Below are 24,776 nucleotides of genomic sequence, written 5' to 3'. Positions count from 1 at the left end.
TATTAAAAATAGAAAGTGATGGGGGGCGGTGGGATAGCCTTGGAACATGTTGCATTTACTGCCAGCATGACAGATTATCAGGAATTTGTTCCATGCTAAATAGTACGAGTATAGCATTTTGCTGTTTCTCTAATTCTCATTAACTTCAGCATCTAGATTGAAATTTTCAGAGTTTAATCTTTAAAATAGTAAGCATTAATGTTTACTGCAGAATATTTAAATTAGAATTTAAATGCAGTATTCAATAATGCTACTTTGGCTAAATATAGGTTATTAAAAGCCACCAAGCTAATACAATCATGAATCAATTTTTCCAGAGGAAGCTTCTCTTCATTTCCTAATATATATTTTTCTATACATATTTGGATTAGAAAACAGAAATTGCCCCATAGCAAGTGGGACTATTAATTTTCACCTAGTAAGCTCCCAAATGTGTTTATTACATCTTGTTTTGAACTCCAGCAAGAATCTATTTGTTGTCCCTACCTGCTCCTCTTTGGGTCACAGTATAGCAGTATTCTCTAGCCAATCAGGCAAGCAAACTTTTTTTGTGGGCAGTGTGCTATTTTGAGCCGAACAACTGAAGTTCATACACCTCTTTTCTCTGGGACTATATATAGTTTCATTTCCATGCCTCCATCCCAGAGTGTGACTGAGATTGGGAGTTCACAGCCTATGTAATCATAAAATGGTAAACAAGATGCCGTATCTCAAGCTTACTTTGGGCTTTAGAGGAACAGTGTAAGAGGCCAAAGGTGGGCCAGAGCAGGAAAGGGATGGAGAACTAAAGTGACAGGCAGATTTACATCATGCCTTTAAAACATCTGAGGAGGGTTAAGTGAGGAGATTATGAAGATAGTCTTGGAAGAAGAAGAAGAAATAGGAAATTTAGGGGTATTGTTAGGTGAAGGCATAACTGTCCGTGTTAAGTCAACTAAAATCTGAGATGCTCGAGCCAAATTCTAAGGAGCGTAGATAGTTCAGAGTTGAAGAATGGAAGAAAATTACATGAGGATTTAATTGAAAAAATTGAAGAATATGAAAAGTAAAATTTGATGCTTCCTATTCTATGACGAAGCAACTTCAAAATGTCAAAAAATTACTAAGTATGCTATTAAGAAGTAAAACAGCAGTAAGCGTATTAATTGTAGTAAAACTGAAGCCAATGGGTATCAAGGGGAAAAACTCACATCTCACACAGAAGATGGTAGTTCAGGTTGTTAGAGGTCCATCATCCCAGCTCCAGATCATCACAATAGTAGTTCATCAGGTCAGTGTCTAAAGCCTAATCATCTTCAGCTGGTAATCAGTGACCTTCCGTCATAAAATCAGAAATAGAGATGTTCACTGGTGATAGATGTTCACTGGTGATTGCACAATGTTCAATTCCATTCACAACTCCTCAGCATATGAAGCAGTCCACACTTGGATGTAGCAAAACCAGGACAACACTTGGGCATAGGCTGATAAATGGCAAATAACATTCACACTGCATAAGTGCCACACAATGACCATCTCCAACAAGAGCGAGTCTAATTATCTACTCCTGACGTTTCCCCACCATCAGCATTCTGGAGAATTGTGGACCAGCCATGTCAGTGCTGTGGCTACAAGAGCAGGTCAGAGGTGGATAACCTGGAGAAAGTAACTTGCCACAAAAGGAAAATAGCTGTAGTCTATACGATCTGCATTGCAGTTACTCGCTTGGACTACTCCAGTGGCACCTCCCAAACCTGTGACCTCTACCACGAGCAGACAAGAGATTTAGGGACATAGGAACATCACCACTTGGATGTTCCCCAACAAAGCATACACCATCCTGACTCGGAATTATATTGCTATTCCTTCATATTACTGGGTCTAAGTCCTGTAACTCCCTATCCAGCAGCCCTATGGGTGAGCCTTCGCCAGAACAATTGCATAGTTCAAAAATGTGGCTTTCCACCACTGTATGGGGGACAATTAGAGATGGGTATTAAATGCAAACCTCCTGAGATCCCAAAGAAGGAACTAAAAACAAAACCTAACTGTGGTAAACTCCCATCATGTCATGAATGTTTCCAAGTGCAGTGCCAGCACAAATTTGACATGCAATCATGGAACACAGACTGAGGTAGTACACAGTTCTCACCAAGGTTAAAGTATATGAGCTAAATATTTCAAAATCTGGACCATTTTAACTTGAAAAGATCTATTTCTTGCATTACTTTTAAAAACAATTTTGAAAATGTCTTTAATTTACATTATTTAGAGTAAGGTTATTTTGGTTCACAGAAGCTTTTAAAGATGTGTATTATTTTCTTGAAAAGTGAAGGGATTAATCTTATTCCTTTCATTTATCTCTCCTCTCTTTGTTCTCTCATGTCTTTCTCTCACTTTTGATCCTCTGTTTTTACTCTGCCCTCTTTCTCTTGTCTCCTTTTTGTCTTGTCTCTCTTCTCTTTGTGTTATGTGCTAAAGTTGCAGTCCCTGTTACAGGCATGATCACCATTCCTGCTGCCAGTCTAGCTGGGGCCCAAATTGTCCAGACAGGAGCCAGCACAAGCACCACAAATAGCAGCCAGGGCACTGTAACGGTAACGCTACCGGTCACTGGAAGTATGGTCAATGCAGGCGGTATGGTGATGGTAAGTTTAATTTGAAGAATCAGTTTAACTAGATCATAGCTTAAGCCCTTAGAACTTCCATTATTCAAATTATTTGGCAAAAGCTTACTGTCAATTTCTCTTATATTTTTGAGCAAAACATTTACTATTGGTGACATTTATTTGAGGTGGTATTATCCAAGTGAACCAGGCTATAGCCAGTGAGTCTTCCCAGTAACTTGATCCTTGGCATAAACCTGCATTTTACCTTTACATGACTCTTAAAAGCCCTTTGCCATAGCTCTTGGTGAAAAAATAGTCTACATTCATTGAAGGATTAACAGGAGCATTTCTTGTTTAAATCCTAAAGTATGAAAAAATCATTTTAAGTTTGTTATTAAGCTGTGAATGAAATGCAATGTACATATTGCAAATTTGCCACTTGTACAGGAGAGCAAGCTACCTTTTCTTATCGATCTTTCTATTGGCTCTTTCTTAATGATAATTCATGCAGATGGTACCAGGGGCGAGCACCGTTCCAGCTATGCAGAGAATTCCCTTGCCAGGTGCAGAACTATTGGAAGAAGAACCGCTATATGTAAATGCTAAACAGTATCATCGAATCTTGAAAAGAAGACAGGCAAGAGCCAAACTAGAAGCAGAAGGCAGAATCCCGAAAGAAAGGAGGGTAAGCTATAATTTGCTTTCCTAAGATGAATAAAATTTCACCACAAACTAAATTTCCTTTGTGGTGGGTAAATTATATGACCAAGTGTTGTGATGTGTGTTCTGGTAGAAACATTTAAATAATCATATTTTGGGAGGCTAGAAATTAAAGAGCACACATTTATTCTTGGTTTGTATTTCTTCCATTGTGTCCCTAGATTCCTGATAACACATTGCAATAGGAATTTGCGTATATTTTCTTGCAAATTATCATCAGTGGCTTAGATAATGTTTCAAAGACAAATACCATTTCTACTGTATGAGCATCATGAATTTTTTGGGCTCTTTAGATTTGTTCTAAAGCAACACATTTTTAATGTACATCCAGAGGCCAAAGTTTTTGTACACTGCACCATAGCAAAAAGAAGTAACTTCATTTCATGGTAACAAACCATTCAGCCCATTTAGTTTGCCCTGGTAGAAGTAGTTTATAGACCTCCAAACAGTAGAGAGACCTTAGGAAAGCCAACCAGGGAATGAGTTATCTTGCATCAGGTAATGGCTGAAGAGCTGGGTTGAATAAATGGCATGTGAGTGAAAGATTCCCTGGGAAGTAGTGATCCTAGCATGACTGAATTTTGTATTCAGTTTGAGAATGAGAAGTAACTGAGCTTAACTGAAATAAAAGGGAATTACAATGGAATAAGAAAAGAGTTGGTTAAGGAGGATTAGACTGATAGATTAGCAGGATGAACCATGGGTAAATAGAGGCAGATACTAAAGGAGGTGTTTCTTGATGCTCAACAGAATGTATTCCAATTGGGGAAAGAGTCTAAGGGAGAGATGAACAAAACAATGGTAACCAAGGAGGTTAAGGAGGGTATTAAGTTGAAAACATGAGGAGGGAAAAGTTAGAGGTATACCTGAAGACTGAGATAAATTCAGAATCCAGCAAAGGAAAAGTAAAAAAAATATATATAGAATAAATTGAGGGCAAACTAATGAGGAATATAAAAGTACACAATAACGCTTACTTTAAGTATATAAAAAGGGAGGTATAGGTGAATATAAACTCCCTTAGAGAATGAGGAGAGGGGAAATGGTTATGGGGAATAAAGAATCGACAGAGAAGTTGAATAAATATTTTGCATCAATATTTATATAGGAAGATACAACAAACATCCCATTACTACAGAATAATGCCAAGGAAGAATTAAATGCCCTCACCATCACTAAAGAAGTAACATCATTAAAAATAATGGGGCTAAAGTCCTATAAGTCACTTGGCCTGGACAGCTTGCATCCTAGGTTACTAAAAAGAAGTGGCTACTGAGATTAGTTGTAATATTCCAAAAATCCTGGGAGTCTGTAGTAGCTTCAGGTAATTGGAAAACAGCCAGTGTGACATCCCTATTCAAAAAGGGATGGGGCAAAAAGTGGGTAATTGTAGGTCAAGTAGCTTATCATTTATTATTTGAAAAATGTTAGATTCAATTATTAAGGAAGTAATACCAGCACATTTGGCAAGTCTTAACCTAATCAAGCAGTGTCAGCATGACTTCATGAAGGAGAAATTATGCCTGACCAACTTATTGGAGTTTTTTTTAAGTAGGTTGTGGCCAGAGTGGATAGAGGGGAACCAGTAGATGTATTTGGACTTCCAAAAAGCATTCAACAAGGTGTCTTTTTAAAATGTTAAGTCACAAGATAAGAGCCTTTGGAGATAATATATTGGCATGGGTATAAGAATGTCTTGCAGGCAGAAGAAGCAAGTAGTGAATAAGGCAGGTCATTTTAAGGTTTCAACTGTAAACAGTGGGGTATCACAGGGATCAGTATTGGGACCACAATTGTTCATAATATTTATTAGTGACTTGGAGGAAGGACGCAAATGCATGGTGGCCACGTTTGCAAATGACACAAAAATAGGTGAGAAGGTGAGTTGCAAGGAGAATACAAACATTTACAAAGATATTGAGAGGTTAAGTGAGTAGACAAAGGGTTAGCAAATGGAGTACAAGCAAAATTGCTAATTGGCAAGGCAATTGAGGGTTCTGGGGAAGGGGCAGGAAAGTGCACGAGGAATGTCGGAGCAGTCATGATCCTATTGGATGATGGAGCAGGCTCAGAGGCCTGAATGGCCTCCTCCTGCTCCCATTTCTTTATCTCTAATGAAAGCCTTTACATCAAGAAACTTGCACTTTTCTGAAAAACGTGCAATATGGTTTAATACAGGCAGGTGGGCCTTGACAATCAGCCAACTTCAGAACTGAAGTTGTTTGACTGGCTGAAAAGGAAGTTGTAAGGATGCTTCATGGTGAAATGGGAATGGCCACCTTCCGTATTCCAAAATCTTAATATGGACCACTCGGTGAAGAAAGTCTTGGTGTTTTAGCAAAGCTTAATTTATGTTCCTTGATTAGAATGTTAAGTAAATCAAAACCCCCTATCAGTTCCCTGATGGATGGTAATGGAATATAAGCTTCGCCTCAGTAAATATTAGCTGAACCACACATTAGAGTTGGAGCACCTAGTTGATGAGCACTGAGGAATAAGTGCACTTCCAATCCCTGGCAACCTTTCATACATGGTGAACCACATGTATATTAATGCAGTAGATTTTCACTGAACAGTACAATGTATCTGATATTATAGAGCAGGTGAAAATCTTTCAAATACTCTGTCTTAAAGTTCATTCTGCTAATTCAACATCTGCATTTCAAGCAGAACTTAAATTTTTTTTAATGCATCACTGGACGCTTTACAAACATTGCCATCTGGACTTGTCAAGTAAATTGTTGGATGTGTATTTGACACATTTGCATCAGCCATCTTAGAGTGATTCTCTCTCTTTCCCACTACAATATCAGTTCAGCTGCCTTGATGTATGGACGTAAAAGAAATTTAGATTGTCTCCATCTGAAGGCTCTTTTCATCTTTGAAATTTCTCCCATTAATATTATAGAAGTATCTCCATGAGTCACGTCATCGCCATGCAATGCAGCGAAAGCGTGGAGAAGGCGGGCGCTTTTTTTCTCCCAAGGAGGGCGATGAGATAGTATGTTATGTTTTTCTATTTATTATTGTTCTAAAACAAAGATTTATACTCTCCAGCAATGTTTCTCAGACTTTTCCTGGCTTGCTAAATCAAAGAATGCACAAAAGCTATGATGCCTTCCTGGTTATAATTATCTGTGCAGATAATAATACTTAAAATGTGCTTATAACTTAAGTGTCTTATGACCACTTTGGCTGTGCAAGCTGTATCTGATTTAGAGTCATTTCTACAGTTCCTAAATTATAAATTCAGCTCTAGGTCCCTGGCTGATATATTTTTCAGACTTCATTTTGCATGAAGTAATCCTATACCAATTAGCAGAGAAATAAACTTCCATTTGGCATGTTTAAATTATATTCATTTGGATTGGGCCAGATCTAACTCTACAGCATGAGAATCACGGCTGGAAAGCTAGATTTAAGAATTACAGTCAGACTTCATAAGTTGGGGTAATGAAGTTTAATGTAGCCCATTTATAGCAGATGCTATCTGTGGATCAGCATTTCTAGAAGTTGTGTTATCATGTGTTCCTTATTGGATTTATGAGCGCTCAAACTCAAGATAGAGTTCTACATTATTTAAACATCTCTAATTAACAATATCTCATTTTTGATCAAATCTGCAACTGTTATATATTAAAAGCAGCTGTGATAAAACAGATAAATGGCTTGTAGTAAGCAGGCAGTGGCACCAAATCTTTCAGTAAGAATTCATTTTAAAATCTGTATCTGAAAGGATGCCCTCCCTTATTACAAAGTTTTAAAAGAAAATTATGCCAGTATTGTTATTCCTTTTGACTTTCATTTGTGTTTTTTTTAATGTAAACTATGAATGCTGACAACACTTCCTGGGGGTTTGGTTTGAATGTGCTATCACTGAAACAATTGAATTCACACTTGGGTATCCATTAAATATCATTAATTTATTATTTCATTTGGGATTTATTCATCTCTATCAACTGAATTTAGTAACTCCCTCCAAGAGCATACCTAAATCTGGACTATTTAAATTTCACTACCAAATGTGCCAGGGCACTGAAGCAAAAATTAATTATTGTGCAGTATACAATTAATTATTTTGTATAATAGTTATGTCCCTTTAAGGCCAGAAGTGGTCTTGGGTTTGTTTATTTTTGGATTGGCAAGCTTATCCACAAGGGCAAACTTACTTTTCCGTAGCGTCAGAAAAATAGTGCCTATCTTGGGTGTCTGGAAAATGATAAATTTAAGAATGTTTTGTTCAAAAACAATTATGACTTGGAGCGGGAGAGAGTAGTAAACCATTTTCAAGTTGATAATAATTCATCATCATGGTATTTTTACTTGTATTATAGTGGTGATATTCTGTAAATCTTTACCCAAGCCTAGCTTGAGAAGTTGTATAATAACAACTCATGGTCTTTTATCTGGCAGTCAATATCTTAATATATCATCTCTATTTTCCCTGACTTCGGCCTACACATAAAAGGAAAATAAATTGCATGTGCTATCAACCTAAAATAATAACAGACAATAACAGGTATACAGCAGGTCCGTCAACATCTGAAGAACAGATAGGTAACATTTCTGATAAACCCCCAGCATCAGAATTGGTTCTTTTAAGCAATTAAACATTTTGATACTTTTTTCTTTTTATAAAGGTCATCTCAGTCAGGCTGTGAAAAGGCGTAAGACAGAGAGAAGGTGAGTAAAACAGCTTGTAAATAGTAGGGAGTGTAGTGGATATAAACACAGAAAAATGGTTGGGAAAATAATGGAGACAGTCTAGTTCTGAAATCAGAATTTTAACTGGGAGGCTAAGTTTGATTGGAACACTGTTGCAACGTGGTCAGATCAATAATGTTCGGAAAGTTCACTGGATGAGGTTATTGTTGTGGCAATGACACAGCAAAATCAGATACACAAATTGGTAGTATTGAGTAGAGAAGTTGACCTATCTGCTCTAGGCATCCCCAGTACAAAGAAGGTTGAAAATGGTGTACTGGATGTGAGAAAGTTTAGAATTTTGGAAAGTAATTTGGGAGTAAAGGATTGGGAAAGTAGCCTCAGAAAGTGACCAGTGGCATGCCAGTGGTAATAGTAATAGTGGCGTGACTAGTGATAATGGAAAAATAAATTGAGGTCATTGTGCCTCTGGGGAAAATTGAGGTCAGATTGCATGCCTTGGTAGAATTTGGTAGAATATTTGTTGGAAGCCAATCTAGCCAGTGGGAAACTAAGCCGGATAGGAGACTATAGTTGTCATTATTGTGCTTGCCGGCGAGAGTGGGGACAGGGGAGATAGGACAGATATGATCAAACAGCCTGTTGACAGCAATAAGGGGAAACCTTGGTAGAAGTCAAAGTATTCATCCACTTAATTTAACAAATGAGATGGAAGGTATTCACAGAAAAATGACAAAAGGAAGAAAACAAACATATTCATAGACTGGTATAGCTCAGGGGGAAAGCATTTGACCCCTTGAGGATGCTTGATCAATTCCTATTGTGTGATGAACGCAAGCAAAATTCTATCAGGAGTGTGACAGATGATTCTGGGATGGATGCTAAGAGAGCTGAGTGATGGGTGGAACTACTGTTCATGGTTTTCTGCAGAGGAAATGAGAGTAGAAAATAGAAATAACTCAATTTTCACCATAATAGAAAACAAAGATCATTGAGTTGACCAGAAGAGGAAATGGAATAAGCAGTGTCCTAGCTCTTCCAGAAAAGGAAATCCATAACTAGGATCATTGTAGCCTTCGATAAATTAATGCTTTGGTTTTGGGAAAGTGTTTGTTTTGAAATTGGATCACATAATGCAAAAGTTGCACAACTAATGCAAGTTGTATGCGATCCTCAGCTTTCATTCTTGGTTCCTCCATAACCTTTGGAACATCCTTGACGTGCTCACTGGCATTCAACAAATTGGAAATCTTGTTGCTGCTGTCAAGGTTTTTATTGGTATTTGATTGACAGTGCAGACATTTAATGTAGAACTTTCATAGTATCTGTGAAGCTTGTGTACATATGACATCCTGAGACAGACTCAGAACACTAAAGAACTCCCAGCACAAGCTACAAACCTACCTTCTAGTCTGACACCCTGATATTTAGAGCCATTACTCATGCCACTGATGTCTAGTAGCTAATCTCTTGCCCAGGTCCTTCAACTTTCTAATTGATTGCCTGGCTACACTCCTGTGGGGACCCCCGCCAGCCCCAGCCACAAATTTGACTTGATTTCCTTTGCACATTTTGTGCTGGTGAAGCAAGCAAAAGAAAGACTTTGTCTCATGGGGCCAATTGAAATTCATAGGGGAACTTAATTCCACATACAAAATATTTGTTAGCCCACTCTGCTTCAACCTTTGAAGTAGCAACAGCATTAAGGTAGAAAATGTTGAAGGTATGACGAGAATGTAATAGAAGATAGAAACGATGCAAAATGTTAGTAGCTGGAAGATCATGCTGTATAGCATGGGCTTTCACAGGGAATGGTCACTTAATGAAGGAAAAAAAATGACATTGTCAGATTGAGGATGTGGACATTAAAAAGTTAAATGGACAGAGCCTGAGCAAACAAAGCAACATTTACTGGAATGGTTCTGGCACATGAAGGACTTAAATTGTATGGACAGACCAGGAAAGTTGTGATTTTTCTTGGGTCAGAGGCGGTTAATGGGAATTTTAACAGAGTTGTTCAAAATTATGAAAGATTTTGACAGAAATCAGCAGAAATAATTTATCTGTGCAAGAAGATCAGTAATCAAATTGTACAAACTTAATTAACAAAATAATTAGATTGGAGATGGAGAAGAAACTTTATGCAATGAATTATCAAAGTGGGAAAGGATAATGGAGGTTTAGAAAAACACTTGCAAGGATAAACATTGCGTTCCAGTGGAGTTTGGAAGCAATGCAGGGAGCAAGCAAAATGGACTGAATGACGTCACCTGGTGCTTCAGTGGGAAAAGAGAAAATTGAAACAGTGGTAACTGGTATTGTTTGTAACAGATGGATTGGTGAGCCAAGAGGTGGTAGCACCAATGAGAATGATGTCAATATGAAATCAGTTAAAATCCATGAAGTAAAAGGTCAGTGATTAGTAAAAAAAAACTTGGATTTCAGGCAGATATGGGCAAAAGAGATTATTGACGTCAAATCTCAATTCTTGCATCTTTTACAAATCCTTATATTTGAGCTCTTTTAATTTTTACTTAAATGTATTTTTCCTTAAGAGTTTAAAAAAAGGTTATTTCCATTTTTCATAGTTATTTTGCCTTGTTTCTCTTGTTAAACTAGATCAGATAGCCAGATTAGATCAGATTGCTAAATTATGCACTAAATGGCCTTTCATGGAGCATCCATTCAACTTGGCTGTCTGGCAGCAATAGTTACTTTGAAACTGGTTTATGTAACTTTGAGTCACTAAATTTGTTTGTATAGGAATTTTTTCTTAATCTTGTTTGTTATGGCTTATGTCAGATGAGAATGTGACTTCTGATTGTTGTCACATTGGAATAGCTAGCAGTATATGAATGCAACATGTGATGGGTTCTAATTATACATTGAATAGATTCCCTGTTGTCTCAAGTGTTGTCGAGTTCATTATAGAATGTCTTGTTTTTCCATCTGTAAAATCCCTTTGTTCTTCAAAGGGATAGGCACAAGTTCTACTTAACATTGCTGGCTTTCAAGTTTTACACAACTAGACTAAACACTTCATATTTTATTTGTATCGTTCAGTGTAAATAAAATTGGTTATTTTGACATTCGAAATGAAAATCTTACATGAACGCAGTATGCAGGTTAACATGTTGAGGGTTCATCATCAGTTCTGGGCAGCATTATCTTTGTTATAAAGTGAATCTCTCTATTGATTAGTGCAGTCTTCCTTCCAGAAACTGGATTTTCTTTAAATGAAAAAGAATATATTTAAAAAATCCAGGCTTAATTGTTTATGAAGGTGAAGGTGAAATCAGTGTGAGGATCAAATGCATGGTTAAAGGTGTAACTTTTTAAGTTATGACAATTGTTGGGTCAAGAGCTGGAAACAGAAAGATGAGGATTTTAGAGTGTCCAGAGGAAGGAAGAGCAGGGTTATATGCGTTTATTAAACTACTTTAGCGAGAAGTTCAAAGAAGATGAGCAACGTTAGCAACACAGGCACAAATCAGAAACAATGACTCAGAACTTGTTGAGCACAGTTTTCTGTCATACTAAGGAGATGCATTAAAAAGTTAGCTGTTGCTTCGTAAGGTGAACTTTTTGTGAACTGGTGGAAGGTAAGTCTGGATCCTGAATGGCCAGAGCAAGTCCCACCCATGAAATAGCTCAGAAAAAACTTTGCTGACAAAGCCATAACTGCAGCTTTGTCATCTGTCAAATTTTTAATGCTTCTGAATATCTGACATTCAAAACTATTAAAGTCAATTACTTATTTTAATTGATTAAAAATTAAAACTTGCATAACTTTTTTTTAAAAAAAACACATTATAGTTATTGAAGTCATTGAACAAACACAAGAGGCTGGCGCTGGAGAACAGCCACTGAAGCTCATCCAGCAAGTTTGGGATTTTGCATTGAAAGGGGTGTTCTGCAGTTTGTGGTACTTACAAAGGTAAATGCCAGCAGTTCCCAGCAATGTCTGGTTCAGTGTCAATGTGAACTTATGAAGGCAAAAAACAGTGCTACTTCTAAGCTTGGCATCAGCCTTCTGACTGATACATCAGATGATCTGGTATGCATTAACATTTTTGCGTTTAATCGCTGCAGATAGAAGAGATTATTTTGAGAAACATTTGAATTATTAGTGAACTAGAATAAGTTTAAATAATAGTGTAGAAGTTGGTGTCATCAAATCTTGCAAATACTTTATATTTAAATCATTTAGCTTGTGTTAATGTTTTCTTGCTGTTTATTTTTCTTTGCCTCAGAGCATAAGGTGAAGCCAGTCCCTTAAACTCAATGTGTTCTGTAAATGCCTATTAGTGTTAGATAGAAACTAGAAACTGATTAGAAACAGATAAATCAACAGTATTTAATGAATTGAATATTTTAGTGCTAGTTTTGTAGATCTTGTTATAATCAGGAAATGAAAAGCCAAAATCAGATAGCTAAACAAACTAAGCATTATGTGTCTCATGACCACCGGGAAACACATGACTGACACAAGCTGGATTTTCTACACTGCACAGTCAGCAAGCATTACATTAAACCAAATGAGTGGTTGGCTTCCTCAAACTGACAACATATGATGGTTCTGACCATCAAACATGATTCTGTGTTACTCTTGTGGAGAACAATGAGTGTAACATCAGTTTGAATGAGAATATATTGTATTGTTTCTTCAGACTTGTATCTGCAAAGAAGGAAAACAGAATCTGCATTCACATCATAAAATATATAGGGGCTACAAATTTATTTTAGCAGGTGGTTCCAAGTTCTGAAAATTCCTCTGCTTGTTCATTTTCAGAGGACCAATTGTTATCCTCAATCCTGGCTGCAGTTGATCACTTTCAAGAATGTATTTTCCAGGAAACTGTCAGCCGCTTTTATACTCCATAGTGATTCCTGCTTACACTCACATTGAGAGAGAGATCGAGAAAATTATCACAGCTGTAGTTGGTAAAGAGGATGGATCACAACAAACAGCATTTGCGATCAAATTTTGCATTCTGTCAAAGGAGTAGCTAAATTGGAAATCCCCAAAAAGATGCAGGAATTGCATCATGTGATTTCCTCCCTGTCCATTGATTGCAGTGTAAGCGGTATGTCAACCATGATGACTACAAGCTCGAAGAACTGCTTGGGCTAGCCGGAACCACTGCACTGCTCATTTTATGGATGCATTACCAGCAGGGTAATGGCATAAGTGGCTGGCTCCAGGTATAGCCAGCATGCATAGCTTTGAGAGAGTCTCTGCTTCTTAAAGGGGAGATGGATTATGAATAGAGCTGCACTACAGGGTTGAGTCTAGGAAAGATGTATCGAGGAACAGGAAGCTCTCCACATACTGGCTCGGAAAGCTTGGACATTTATGGTCTAGGACAGAATGCACTTCTGCAAAAGGTTCAATGACCTTATAAGTAGTTACAGTCAATGAAGGCACATTGAAATTCCAGATCCTATCAACTGCTCAGCTCTGATGCTTCTCATTGATCTGTACTCCCATCATTCACCTTCTAACAACCTCCATCAATCACGGCTGCCATGCATGTGCTGACCCTCTCTCATGCGTAACACTTCCTCAAGCTTATTACTCGTATTACTACCAGCCAGATCACACAGACATAATGCACGGTGTTATCCCCTCTTGAAGGGGAGATGGTACACAACTAGAGTGGACAGGATCTGGCCAGAGAGGAACAGGCATGTCATAATCCTCTTGGAGAAGATGATGATCACCATTATTGCTACTACTGTTGTTGAGGCTGTGACCAGTGACAAGGCTGAAGCCATCAAGGTTGATGGTATCCAGAAAACTTGACCCTTGTTCCCTCACCAATTTACCAGCTGTGAATGAGGTAAGCGTACAGCTATTACTTTCCCCACTCTGACCCACAACTATGCCCATTCACCCTTCAGATACTCATGAAGTGCAACTTTACCAGAAGCAAGAAATAGTAATTGGAGATGATGATAACTGAAATGTACATTTCCTAGCCATCAATCATATTGATGCTATGAATAATTAAATAGTTCATTAAAGGTTGGATTTGGATGTGATGAGCTGCTAGACACAACTGAATTGCTGCAAGCGAGCAACTTCTGGAGGGTAAGGATTGCAGTTTTGTGGGACTCAAATAAAAAATGGCTTAGATGGAGCAGGCCTGTGATAGAAAACAGTTCATGGGTATGAAAAATGAAACATTTGGTGCATTATGAATGTTACGAGAAAGCCAAGCATAGAACAGTCCAATAGCGGCTTGCCATGGAGATTTACATAGACCCCATTCTTTCCAGTGTGAAGTTGTGGCCAAATCTGATTGTGTCTGGTCCCCAATACCACTTCAACATATGCAACATCCACATAAATATTTGTATACTGCAAAGGGTGTTGTAGGATGTTACAGATGTACAGTTATGTGTCTTGCTTAAATTTCTGCAGTAGAACTCTTAGAGGTATGATGGTGGCTTCATGGAGTACACACCTGCTCAACCCTGAGGTTGACCCCATTTAATCTGCCACATTGTCCATCATCTTGCTGTTGCCTGTCAACTAGTCATCTTAGACAGCTTGGTACTCACACTTGCGTAGAGTAGTGCATCTGAGCACAAGCACTGCTCAAGGTCTGTAGATTCCTCCACATAAAGTTGGCACCCTTCTACCAGTTACATTGAAGCCACTGAGGTAGCACTGCACAAGAGTACATAGGAAACACACCAGTGATTGGTTTACTTTTCTATACAATATGTCAGGCTTTAATTTGCAAATTTGATTTACATTGCCTATTTTGTGCATCTTTTTTGTTTCATGGCCAGATGCATGCTGTGATAATCAGTAACTGGGAAGATAAAGTGTGGGATTGTTGGTGAATGGGAAAGTGGGATTGTAGTTACCATAGTTGCACTCTTTATGTGAGTTCTTTATGAACAATCCTGGTGCTTTGAGTCTGTTACCCTCATCCCTTCAACTTTCCTGCAGTGTTGCTGCTGCTGCTGCTTAAGTTCTTGGTTGGTGTCAAGATGGAGAGGATGGCACAAATCTTGACACCCTCTGGCAGGTACTGCAGGCAGTGAAAGTGTCGTTTCAACTACCCACAGATCTGTTCCATCACATTTTCTGTGGGAGGATGGCTTTCATTATATGCATAATGTACATTGATTGGACAACGATCATTATCCTTGCAGTTAGTTGGCAGGCCTTGTCATTGGTTAGCTACTCTTTGGATTTCTTTGGTGTCTCAATGTATTTGGCATTGTGGATTGCCACAAAATGAAGACATCACAGCTGCTGCCAGCATACCAGGTAGAGCCCTGTGTATCATAAAGTGGATGCTGACACTGCAATTTCCTTGTAAGTGTTAATTGCAGTGTCTACAAATTGATGTACGCATATTCTATTTTAACTACACCAAAGGGAAGTGTGCTATCTTAACAAAGGTTTGTTTTCTCTATATCTTGGATTCTGGCAAGAGAGAATGAAATGTTATTGGCTGTCTGAATGACCTCAGTGACTGCCCTGATGCAAGAGTTGGCATCAAACTACTACAGACATGAGCCAGGCATTTAATTTCATTGCCATGGTTATCTTAATACTGGCAAAGCAGTCCTTGTTCTACTCTGAGATTGCACTTTTGGCTACAGTAGGCACAAGTGCAGTTCTTCAGTGACAAGACCCTTATTGAAACACAGGCATCTCCAACACTGTTCCAAACTGAACTTTGGATAGAGAATTGCTTTCTGAGCAGTTAGGGTTAATACGTTGTTCTGATGAGAGCCCTTCCACCATTCACTGCCCCCTCTCTGCGTCTTGGCCTGCTGTAGATATGTTCTGCTCATTCTCCCATATATGCTGCATTCCAAAGAGAATGCCAAATAGAGCAGCCATGTTTGACGTCAGCTAGCTTGTGTAGAGGCTTGGAATAATTTTTTTTCAGTCACACCACTCCGTCAGCACAAAACAACTACAGAAAGCACCAGTTGTAAAATTGTACCAGTTAAAACAAATTTATAAGCTAAATAATTTATGATCTTTTTAAATAGCATGAGTGAGAGTCCTTTATTTTGCTGAATATTCAATCAGCCATGCAAGGTTAAGGAATTTGGCCACACCATTGAGTTCAAAGTAGTGTTGCACACTGATTGACATCGTGATCTGCATACAACTGGTGGATGCTCACTGTGTGCAGTAATAACCTTGCAAATATGTCAGGTGACATTTAGTGCACTATGGTGGGCTGCGGGCACCATTTTGAATTCAACTTGCAATGGTTGCAATGTTTTATCAGAAGTCTTTACCCATAGCATTAATACAATTTCTTTTCAGTACTGACGGATCTGCTGTATGTTTCCAACATTATGATTTTTGATCAAATTTTATTGGCTAAAACCTGACCTCTTGTATAGGTGGATGTTGTAAACTTGCATATGCTGATACCCATTGTGAATGAATGCAATATAGATAAGAGCCAACCTGTCATTTGTTTCTTGAGAGAATGCAGTTTTAACTTGCCACCCTTTCCAATCTTGAGTGTGTACAATTACAAATATTGAAAGTTTTGTAAAGTATTTTCACTACTGGATTTTTACCCTTATTAAAAATGAAAATTCATTGACAGTTGCCTTTATGCATATTGAAAACCAACCCTTAAGGTTGTCAGCTGTGATTTTTGTGACATTTATTTGTATATTTATATTTATTCAACAGCCTGAATGATTTCTGGGTAGGCTAGAGAAAAATCAAAATAAGGTACGGTATTATTCTGTTACACTTCTAGAGTGAGGTACTTCCTTCACCTTGCACTCTAACCTTCTCTTCAACAAACATTCTCCTACAGCACACTTTCAGTTGAGTTACAATTGATGGTAAAGAAAGAAAGACAAATCAATGTTTACAGTATATACACTCTTTAAAACCAATAATGCATTACCTTTTTCACCATAGAAAAGTCATTGAATTAGAAATCTTGCAGTGTAATGCTGATTCATCTAGGTTTCTTTTGTATAGATTCTACAGTAGTCCAACTAATCGTTGACCTGTGGTTTATTAGTTACATGTAGCATGGAAATATTGTACTCTGGCTCCAGTACTTTGATCTGCAAACAGCTGTCTTCCAAAAAATTACATTACCTTCTTAATTATCCAGTAACCCTAAATGCACATTCCTTGATAAATTTACCAAGAAAATTTGAGCTTCCTCTGTTCATTTTACACCTTCAGTCAGTGACTCTGTTTCTATTGTTATTTTTCTTTACCCTGATTGGTGTCTAATTGGCATCCTGGATGTGTATAATCTTGATGCTAAGACTTGTATCCACTTTAAAGAAATCAAGTAAAGGTAGAAGCATTTCTAGGGACTGCTCATACTTTACACATTCCCTAGTCAGCTTCTCTCATTTATGTTGGCTGTTGGAGCAATCCCATATCCTCACTTAGTCCCTTGTAACCTATTCTCTCTCACGTACCCTTCAACTCCTCATTGTCCTACACTCAAGGTATTCTCTATAGCCAACTGACCTGCCAACCAGCATGTCTTTGCAAAAGGAAATCTGAGCTCCTAGGGGAAAGGTACAGGGAGAACATGCAAATTCCACCAGGGCAGCTCCAGAGGTCAGGATTGAACCCACTTTGCTGGAGGCAACAGCACAATCTACTGAGTCACTATGCTGCCCTACACACTGAAAATCGGAAAACAAAAGCTGGAAATGCTCAGCAGGTCCAACAGCATCTGCAGAGCAATATGTCATTCAGTCAACATTTCAAATTGCAGATCTCTCTTTAGTCCTAAGGCAGAGTTTAATACCTGAAACGTTGACTGACTTTTGTTTCTTCAAAGAAGCTTCCTGCCTTTTGTTTTTGTGTGTACTGCAGAAATTTTTTTGCTCTATTGCTATAAGAAATGAGCTTGTGGTTTTGTGCTCCACTGTATTGATTAACATCTAGAATCATATTGTTCTGATGTTGATGATCCAGTAGATTTTGTAGCGCTCAATTGGTCTTGATTTCTAATCATAAAATATACAACGAGAGCCAACATCCCAGCTTCTTCAAACGTTCATATATTTGTAAATGGTAGAAGCTTTCAGAGCTTTCTTTTCATTGTAAAAGCCAGGACTGAGTGCAACCCATTGAGTGACATGTCATCGTTGGAAACTTTTAAAAGAAAACAGGCGTGGATCATTAATGCTGGGCTTTGATTCAAAAGTTCAATGAGTTCTAGCAAAGGGTATATACTGTAAGTGTTAGCTCTTTATTTTAACAGTTAATTCCTCCTCCATCTCTATTAAATGCAGAAAGGCACAAGTACACCATAGGTGATAACAAGGATAAAATAATAAATATTAGAGTCTCCCCAGATGTAGGCATGTTCAAATCTTGGACCATCCTATGTTTTTATAGAGTTGTTTGTGTGGAAGGGGCAGAAGTATTTGGTCTCGAGAAAGAACTTTGGCTTCTTGGAGGTAGCTGTATGAATTGAGATGATAGAGATTTGTTGATTCTATCAAGATCAAAAGAGAGGCTAAGAATGGGGACATCAAGAGTAAAAGAGGATAATTATTAATTGAATCATAAAATAATTTGGGAATTTTTACTGCCGTATTAGAAGCCATGAAGTAGGCTCATCCCCTGCACATTGAGAGCAATAGCACTATGCCAGCAGGAAACTCATCAAGAAAGTGGATAACTATGCTTCAGTATATTTGGATAAAGTTCGAAGTTTAGGTACAGCATATTAATGTATAAAGGACAGAATGAGAGGAGGTAAAGTTTAGAGGAAACCCTGAATTAATGGAAAATATCAGAATATAAATCAGCATCCCCTCTGTGATCAACTCTACCCTTTTCATAGTGAACAATTTAGGACCCTCAATTCAGATCACATTTTATAAACTGTTGGGGAGAATTTCTCAGTTTAACTTTGAGTAAGTTGTATAAACATTATCAATGTGAAATCTTTACAAAGATTTGTTAATCTTTTCCATTTTCCCCTCTCTACAGAAACACCAGCAGCAGAGTGAAGAAATAATGGGTCAGGTGATCAGGGTGGCCTAAATCTCTGCCTTATGCAGCTGTTTTGAAGCAAGAACCAATTAAAATTGAGTCTCTCCTCAGTCCACTTCCTGCATTGACTGCCTCTCCTGCATTCCTGAAACTGAAATGGAGTTTTATAATGAAAGTCTTCTCCAGAGAAAAATGTCTTTTGTTGCAGAACTTTAAAATTTAAATTTAAAATGTACTGGAGTATAACGGGGACAAAACATGCCAATAGCAAAAGGACCTTGAACAATTGTATAGGCCAAATGGAGGAAATCAATTTTAAAACTTTTCAGTTGTGATGGTATGTAGTCTACATTAGTTGGGGATGGAGAAGGGGAAATCCATGATACTCTGTCCACTTGAAGGTTGGGGGAAGTATATCCTGTAAGTTTATGTTAATGAAGGACTTTGTGGGGTGGGGGGTGGGAGGGATATTATGGAATATGTGTGGATTTAAGGTATCCTCTAGTGGATGAGTGGAATGAGTTTTGTTAATCCAATGTTATTATGAAAATTACATGATTTTGTATTTTTTCCAGTGTTAAGAAATAATGTATAAGTGCTTTTTTTAAAAAAAAATTCATTCTGTACACGATGCAAATACTTGGTAAAATGTAGCAAAAAAACTGCTCAGTCAACTGTTTTGGAAAAATGAACAACTTTACAGGAAAGGTAAGTTTGGTGCAATTCATTGCTTTAAATATGGTTGTAATACATCAAGAAAAGTTTTTACAAAGATGTGGCAATGTATTATAGACTAGTAAATGTAGTATAGGAGCTAACACTGAGTCATGCAAATCAGGTTTTCCAGCATTAAATAGGCAACCTCAACCTGGACACAACTGTACATTCAGCAAAGTGAACCTAGAGCAATTTGCCTATAGTTCTTACTCCTGCCTGATGTCTAATGTTGAGTGAGGCTGGATCAATGCTGCACTTCAATTAAATTGCATACCAGTTTTCATTGTCTTGCATGTTGCAAGAGTGAAACTGGTGTAATTGCAGAAGTGGGCTGCTGCCAGTGGACTTGTACTTCGATGTGGGTTGTGCTTTAAGAGGTAGGAAAGCAGATTTATTTGTAAATTCAAAATGGAAGTATTAATGAAATTCAACTTCCTTGGCCATGGTTGTACCTATTATTATGGTAGAACTAGCTCCATTTTACTTTGACTTAGCGGTAACATCCCAATATTTATATACAAAAGGTATACTGTCTCCTTAAAAAAAAGTATTTGGCTTGTACTTGGTAATTTTTAAGGGGACAGGATCTTCCACTGAAAATCCTATCCCAACTCTGGAAATTCCAAGTGTATGGCTGCAGGTTAGTGTAAGGTGTATTGAGAGGGCAGAGCTCAAGGAGAACTACCCCCTAAGTAACCCATGTTTGTATTTGACCAAGAAGTACTTAAGGACAATGGAGCATGAAACTAGAACATTGAGGCTGAGGTTTTATTTGAAGGGGGAAAAGAAACACCAGAAATCAATTTGATTTTCTGATCCTTAAAGCAATACTTTCCAAACACAGGAAAAAAATCTAGACAGCCAGATATTGCCATTTTACCCTTGCATCAATTAACTTTACAGTAACTGGGTAATGCTGAAACTCAGTCTTAAGGGCTTTGTATATCAGGTAGAACATTAATTGTTGCAGATACTTTAAAAGGTCATGCAGGTTATAAATATTTCAACCAGTGCATTGAAATGAGTGCAACTTGTTTTTGTATATAGGTTACAGATTTATAATTTTTATATACAGCATTTGGTTTGTAAGCATGAATCTCAATTTAGCTGTAGAGAAAGTACTGTGTACGTGGTTCAGCTAATAAAACAATGCCATTTTAGTAATTTAAAGGACTCTGTTTAATATCTTAATACTTGCTGGACTAAGTTGGTCTAATTTGAACAAAAATAATTTTCTCCTGTGAGAGTGGATTAAGTGATTTAAAAACATACATTTCCTTAATTTCAGCTTCATCAAATTCCTCTCCAGTTCCCTTAAATTTCTATGCACTACATTTTAGAAAGGTCTATTTTCAGTTTTCAGATGGTTAGAGAATTTGGCAGAAAGTTCAGTCACTTTGTGTTTTGGAAAAAAAAGCACTCAGGACAACCATGAAGTTTCTTTACATTTTATTCCTAATCATTCTTGAACTGAGTTGCTTGTTTGCTCATTTCAAAAAACTGGTTATATTTGGACAAGTCAGGTGTTCTGTTTTTAGATATAGTAATCCAGAAGTTTACTAGATATACTATCTTTTTAAATCTGGCATTTGATTATATTTAATAACCCAGCTGTTGTGGGTTTAAAATTAGAATGAATCTGTAGTTAATTTAGTGGACTAGGAATTCAATTTCACCATTTCCCAGCTGTTTTACCAACCATCACAATGTAATCCACCTCAATTATTCTATGATACTGCTAGCAAATTGATACAAACCAACTGTTGCCCAAACTTTTGCATGGTGCTCCTTTCTTCCCCCCCCCCCCACTCTAAAATTGTACAAAACAAAAATAATACACTAATCTTGCTTAAGATGTTGAAAAGAATGTTTCATCTTTAACTTTGACTTCTGGAGATCAGTTCATCTTCTATTCACTTAACTAGTCACAGTAACAGAAATTTTGACCAGGGGTGCCTGAACTTTTGCATGTGTAGCACATGCACCCATGTAAATAAACCACAATTTAATATGCTACTATAGTTTGAGAGAGAGAGTTCATTAATTGGTTGTGTTAATGCTGGACCATAAAGTGATGAAACATCAAATTCCTGCTGGGAAAGTGTTTGAGCTGTTACACATTTAAGAAAATGCTAATGCAATGGAAATTAAATATTCCAGATTTTCAGTGCTTTAAAAGGGATTGGGGGGGGGAGGAAAACAGAGGGAGGAAAAGAGGAGGAGGGGTAGCAATACTGGTCAGGGATACTATTACAGCTGCAGAAAGGGTGGATAATGTAGAAGGAGCCTCTCTGGAGTCAGTATGGGTGGAAGTTAGGAACAAGAAAGAAGCAATTACTCTACTGGGAGTATTCTATAGGCCCCTCAGTAGCAGCAGACATACTGACGAGCAGATTGGGAGGCAATTATGGACAGGTGCAAAAATAGCAGGGTCGTTATCATGGGAGACCTCAATTTCCCAAATATTGATTGGCACCTTAGTGCCAAAGGTTTAGACCGGGCAGAGTTTGTTCAGTGTGTCCAGGATGGATTCCTGTCACAGTATGTTGACAGACCAACTAGAGGGAATGCCATATTAGATCTAGTATTAGGTAATGAACCAGGTCAGGTGACAGATCTGTGGGTGAGCATTTGGGGGACATTGACCACTGCTCCATGCCCTTTAGCATTGTCATGGACAAGGATAGGAGCAGAGGACAGGAAGATATTTAATTGAGAAAGGCAAATTATGAGACTACAAGGCTAGAACTTGAGTGTAAACAGGGATGACTTTTTGAAGGGAAATATACTATGGAGATGTGATAGATGTTCAGGGATCTCTTGCAGGATGTTAGGGATAAACTTGTCCCAGTGACACAGAGAAGGAATGGCAGGGTGAAGGAACCATGGGTGACAAGAGGTGGAACAACTAATTAGGAAGAAGGCAGCAGCATACATAAGGTAAAGCAGCAAGGATCAGATAGGGCTCATGAGGAATATAGAGTAGCAAGGAAAGAACTTAAAGGGCTGAGGAGAGCAAGAAGGGGATATGAAAAGGCTTTGGTGAGTTGAGTTAAGGAGAATCCCAAAGCATTTCATTTATATGAAGAGCAAAAAGGATGATGAGAGTAGAGGTAAGTCCGAATAGGTGGGAAGATGTGCCTGGAAGCTGTGGAAGTGGGTGAGGTTCTCAATGAATACTTCTCTTCAGGAGAGGGGCCTTGATGATGCTGAGGACAGTGTTGGTAAGGTTAATGTTCTAGAGCATGTAGATGGAGAGGATGTGTTGGAGCTGTTAGAAAATATTAGGACAGATGTGTCCCAGGGGCCTGACAGAATATTCCCCAGGCTGCTCCACAAGGTGAGGTAGGAGATTGCCGAACCATTGGCTAGGATCTTTGAGTCCTCATTGTCCATGGGAATGGTACCAGAGGATTGGAGGATGGCAAATGTCCCCTTATTCAAAAAAAAAGGGGTAGTGGGGATAGTCCAGGGAATTACAGACCAGTGAGCCTTATGTCTGTGATGGGCAAGCTGTTGGAAAGGATTCTAAGAGATAGGATCTATGAGCATTTAGAGAATCCTAGACATCAGGGACAGCCAGCATAGCTTTGTGAAGGGAAGATCTTGCCTTACAAGCCTGATAGGGTTCTTTGAGGAGCTGACCAGGAAGATTGATGAGGGTAGTGCAGTAGATGTGGTCTACATGGATTTTAGTAAGGCATTTGACAAGGTTCCACATGGTAGGCTTCTTCAGAAGGTCAGAGGGCAAGGGATCCAGGGAGGCTTGGCTGTGTGGATTCAGAATTGGCTTGCCTGTAGAAAGTAGAGGTTTATGGTGGAGGGAGTGCATTCAGATTGGAGGGCTGTGACTAGTGGTGTCCCACAGGGATCAGTTCTGGGACCTCTACTTTGTGATATTTATTAGTGACTTGGATGAGGGGGTGGGTTAGCAAGTTTGCAGATGACACATGTGGATAGCAGAGAGGGCTGTTGAAGCTTAGAGGGATATTGATAGGATGCAGAGCTGGGCTGAGAAGTAGCAGATGGAGTTCAATCTGGAGAAGTGTGAGGTGGTACACTTTGGAAGGACTAACTCCAAGGCAGAGTACAAGGTTAATGGCAGGATTCTGGGGAGTGTGGAGGAGCAGAGGGATCTGGGGGTTCATATCCACAGATCACTGAAAGTTGCCTCACAGATGAATAGGGTAGTTAAGAAAGCTTATGGGATGTTAGCTTTCATAGAGGTAATGATGCAGCTCTACAAAACTCTGGTTTGACCACACTTGGAGTACTGTGTCCAGTTCTGGTTGTCTCATTATAGGAAGTGTTGGAAAGGGTGCAGAGGAGATTTACCGGGATGCTGCCTTGTTTAGAGTATGCATTTGAGGAGAGACTAGGAGCTAGGGCTTTACTCATTGGAGAGGAGACATGATAGAGGTGTACAAAATATTAAAAGGAATAGATAGAGTAGACAGCCAGTGCCTCTTTCCCAGAGCATTAATGCTCAATACAAGAGGGCATAGCTTCAAAGTAATGGGTGGGAAGTTCAAGGGAGATAGAGGGAGGTTTTTCCACCCAGAGAGTGGTTGGTGCATGGAATGTGCTGCCTGGGGTGGTGGTGGAGGCTGATATGTTGGTCAAGTTCAAGAGATTGTTAGATAAGCATATGGAGAAAATTAAAATATAGAGGGATATGTGGGAGGAAGGGGTTAGATAGTCCTAGGCATGGTTTGAAGGTTGGCACAACATGGTGGGCTGAAGGGCCTGTATTGTTCTATGTCCAGATAATGACAGTACCAATATCCTCATTCAGCTAGAAATAGCACATGGGTGGATGATGACAAGCAGAATGAAGGAGAGACCAAAGTGAAAAATAAAAAGGGTCCTTGCATGAAAATCTGAGGCACTATTCCTGAAATTGTTTGGTGTCAAGGAAGCAAGTCTCTCCACAAGGGCTCATGTTTAATTACTGGATAACTGGCAAAAAATGTGCAAAGTGGGTGTCATAATTTAAACTAACCAATTTGAATTAATTTCATGCACAAGAGAGCATGAATGTCTGATCCCCAGGAATAATTGTTACAACCAATTAAGTATTTAAATCATGAATTACAAAACCT

General features: G+C 38.4%; 1 protein-coding gene across 6 annotated transcripts in view; it reads left to right on the top strand.

The window, feature by feature from the left end:
• Positions 1 to 19,422, top strand: part of LOC127580679 (nuclear transcription factor Y subunit alpha-like) — a 38,758-nt gene extending 19,336 nt beyond the window's left edge. For 2 of the 6 annotated variants that reach the window (XR_007957862.1, XR_007957860.1), the window contains 6 exons: positions 2,479 to 2,627; positions 3,100 to 3,273; positions 6,217 to 6,309; positions 7,949 to 7,991; positions 16,663 to 16,704; positions 18,955 to 19,422. Coding sequence is in view for 2 of the 6 variants with exons in the window: in XM_052034377.1 (XP_051890337.1) it covers positions 2,461 to 2,627; positions 3,100 to 3,273; positions 6,217 to 6,309; positions 7,949 to 7,969 (455 nt within the window). In the remaining 4 variants the exon portion in view is untranslated. Of the gene's footprint in view, positions 1 to 2,460; positions 2,628 to 3,099; positions 3,274 to 6,216; positions 6,310 to 7,948; positions 7,992 to 16,662; positions 16,705 to 18,954 lie in introns of all 6 variants that reach the window. The other 4 variants (XR_007957861.1, XR_007957859.1, XM_052034378.1 and 1 more) reach the window with 3 other exon arrangements.
• Positions 19,423 to 24,776: the final 5,354 nt, after the last annotated feature.

The sequence above is a fragment of the Pristis pectinata genome, chromosome 20 (assembly GCF_009764475.1).
Source record: "Pristis pectinata isolate sPriPec2 chromosome 20, sPriPec2.1.pri, whole genome shotgun sequence".
In the NCBI taxonomy this organism is placed as follows: Eukaryota; Metazoa; Chordata; class Chondrichthyes; order Rhinopristiformes; family Pristidae; genus Pristis; species Pristis pectinata.
This window is presented reverse-complemented; position numbering and strand designations above follow the sequence as displayed.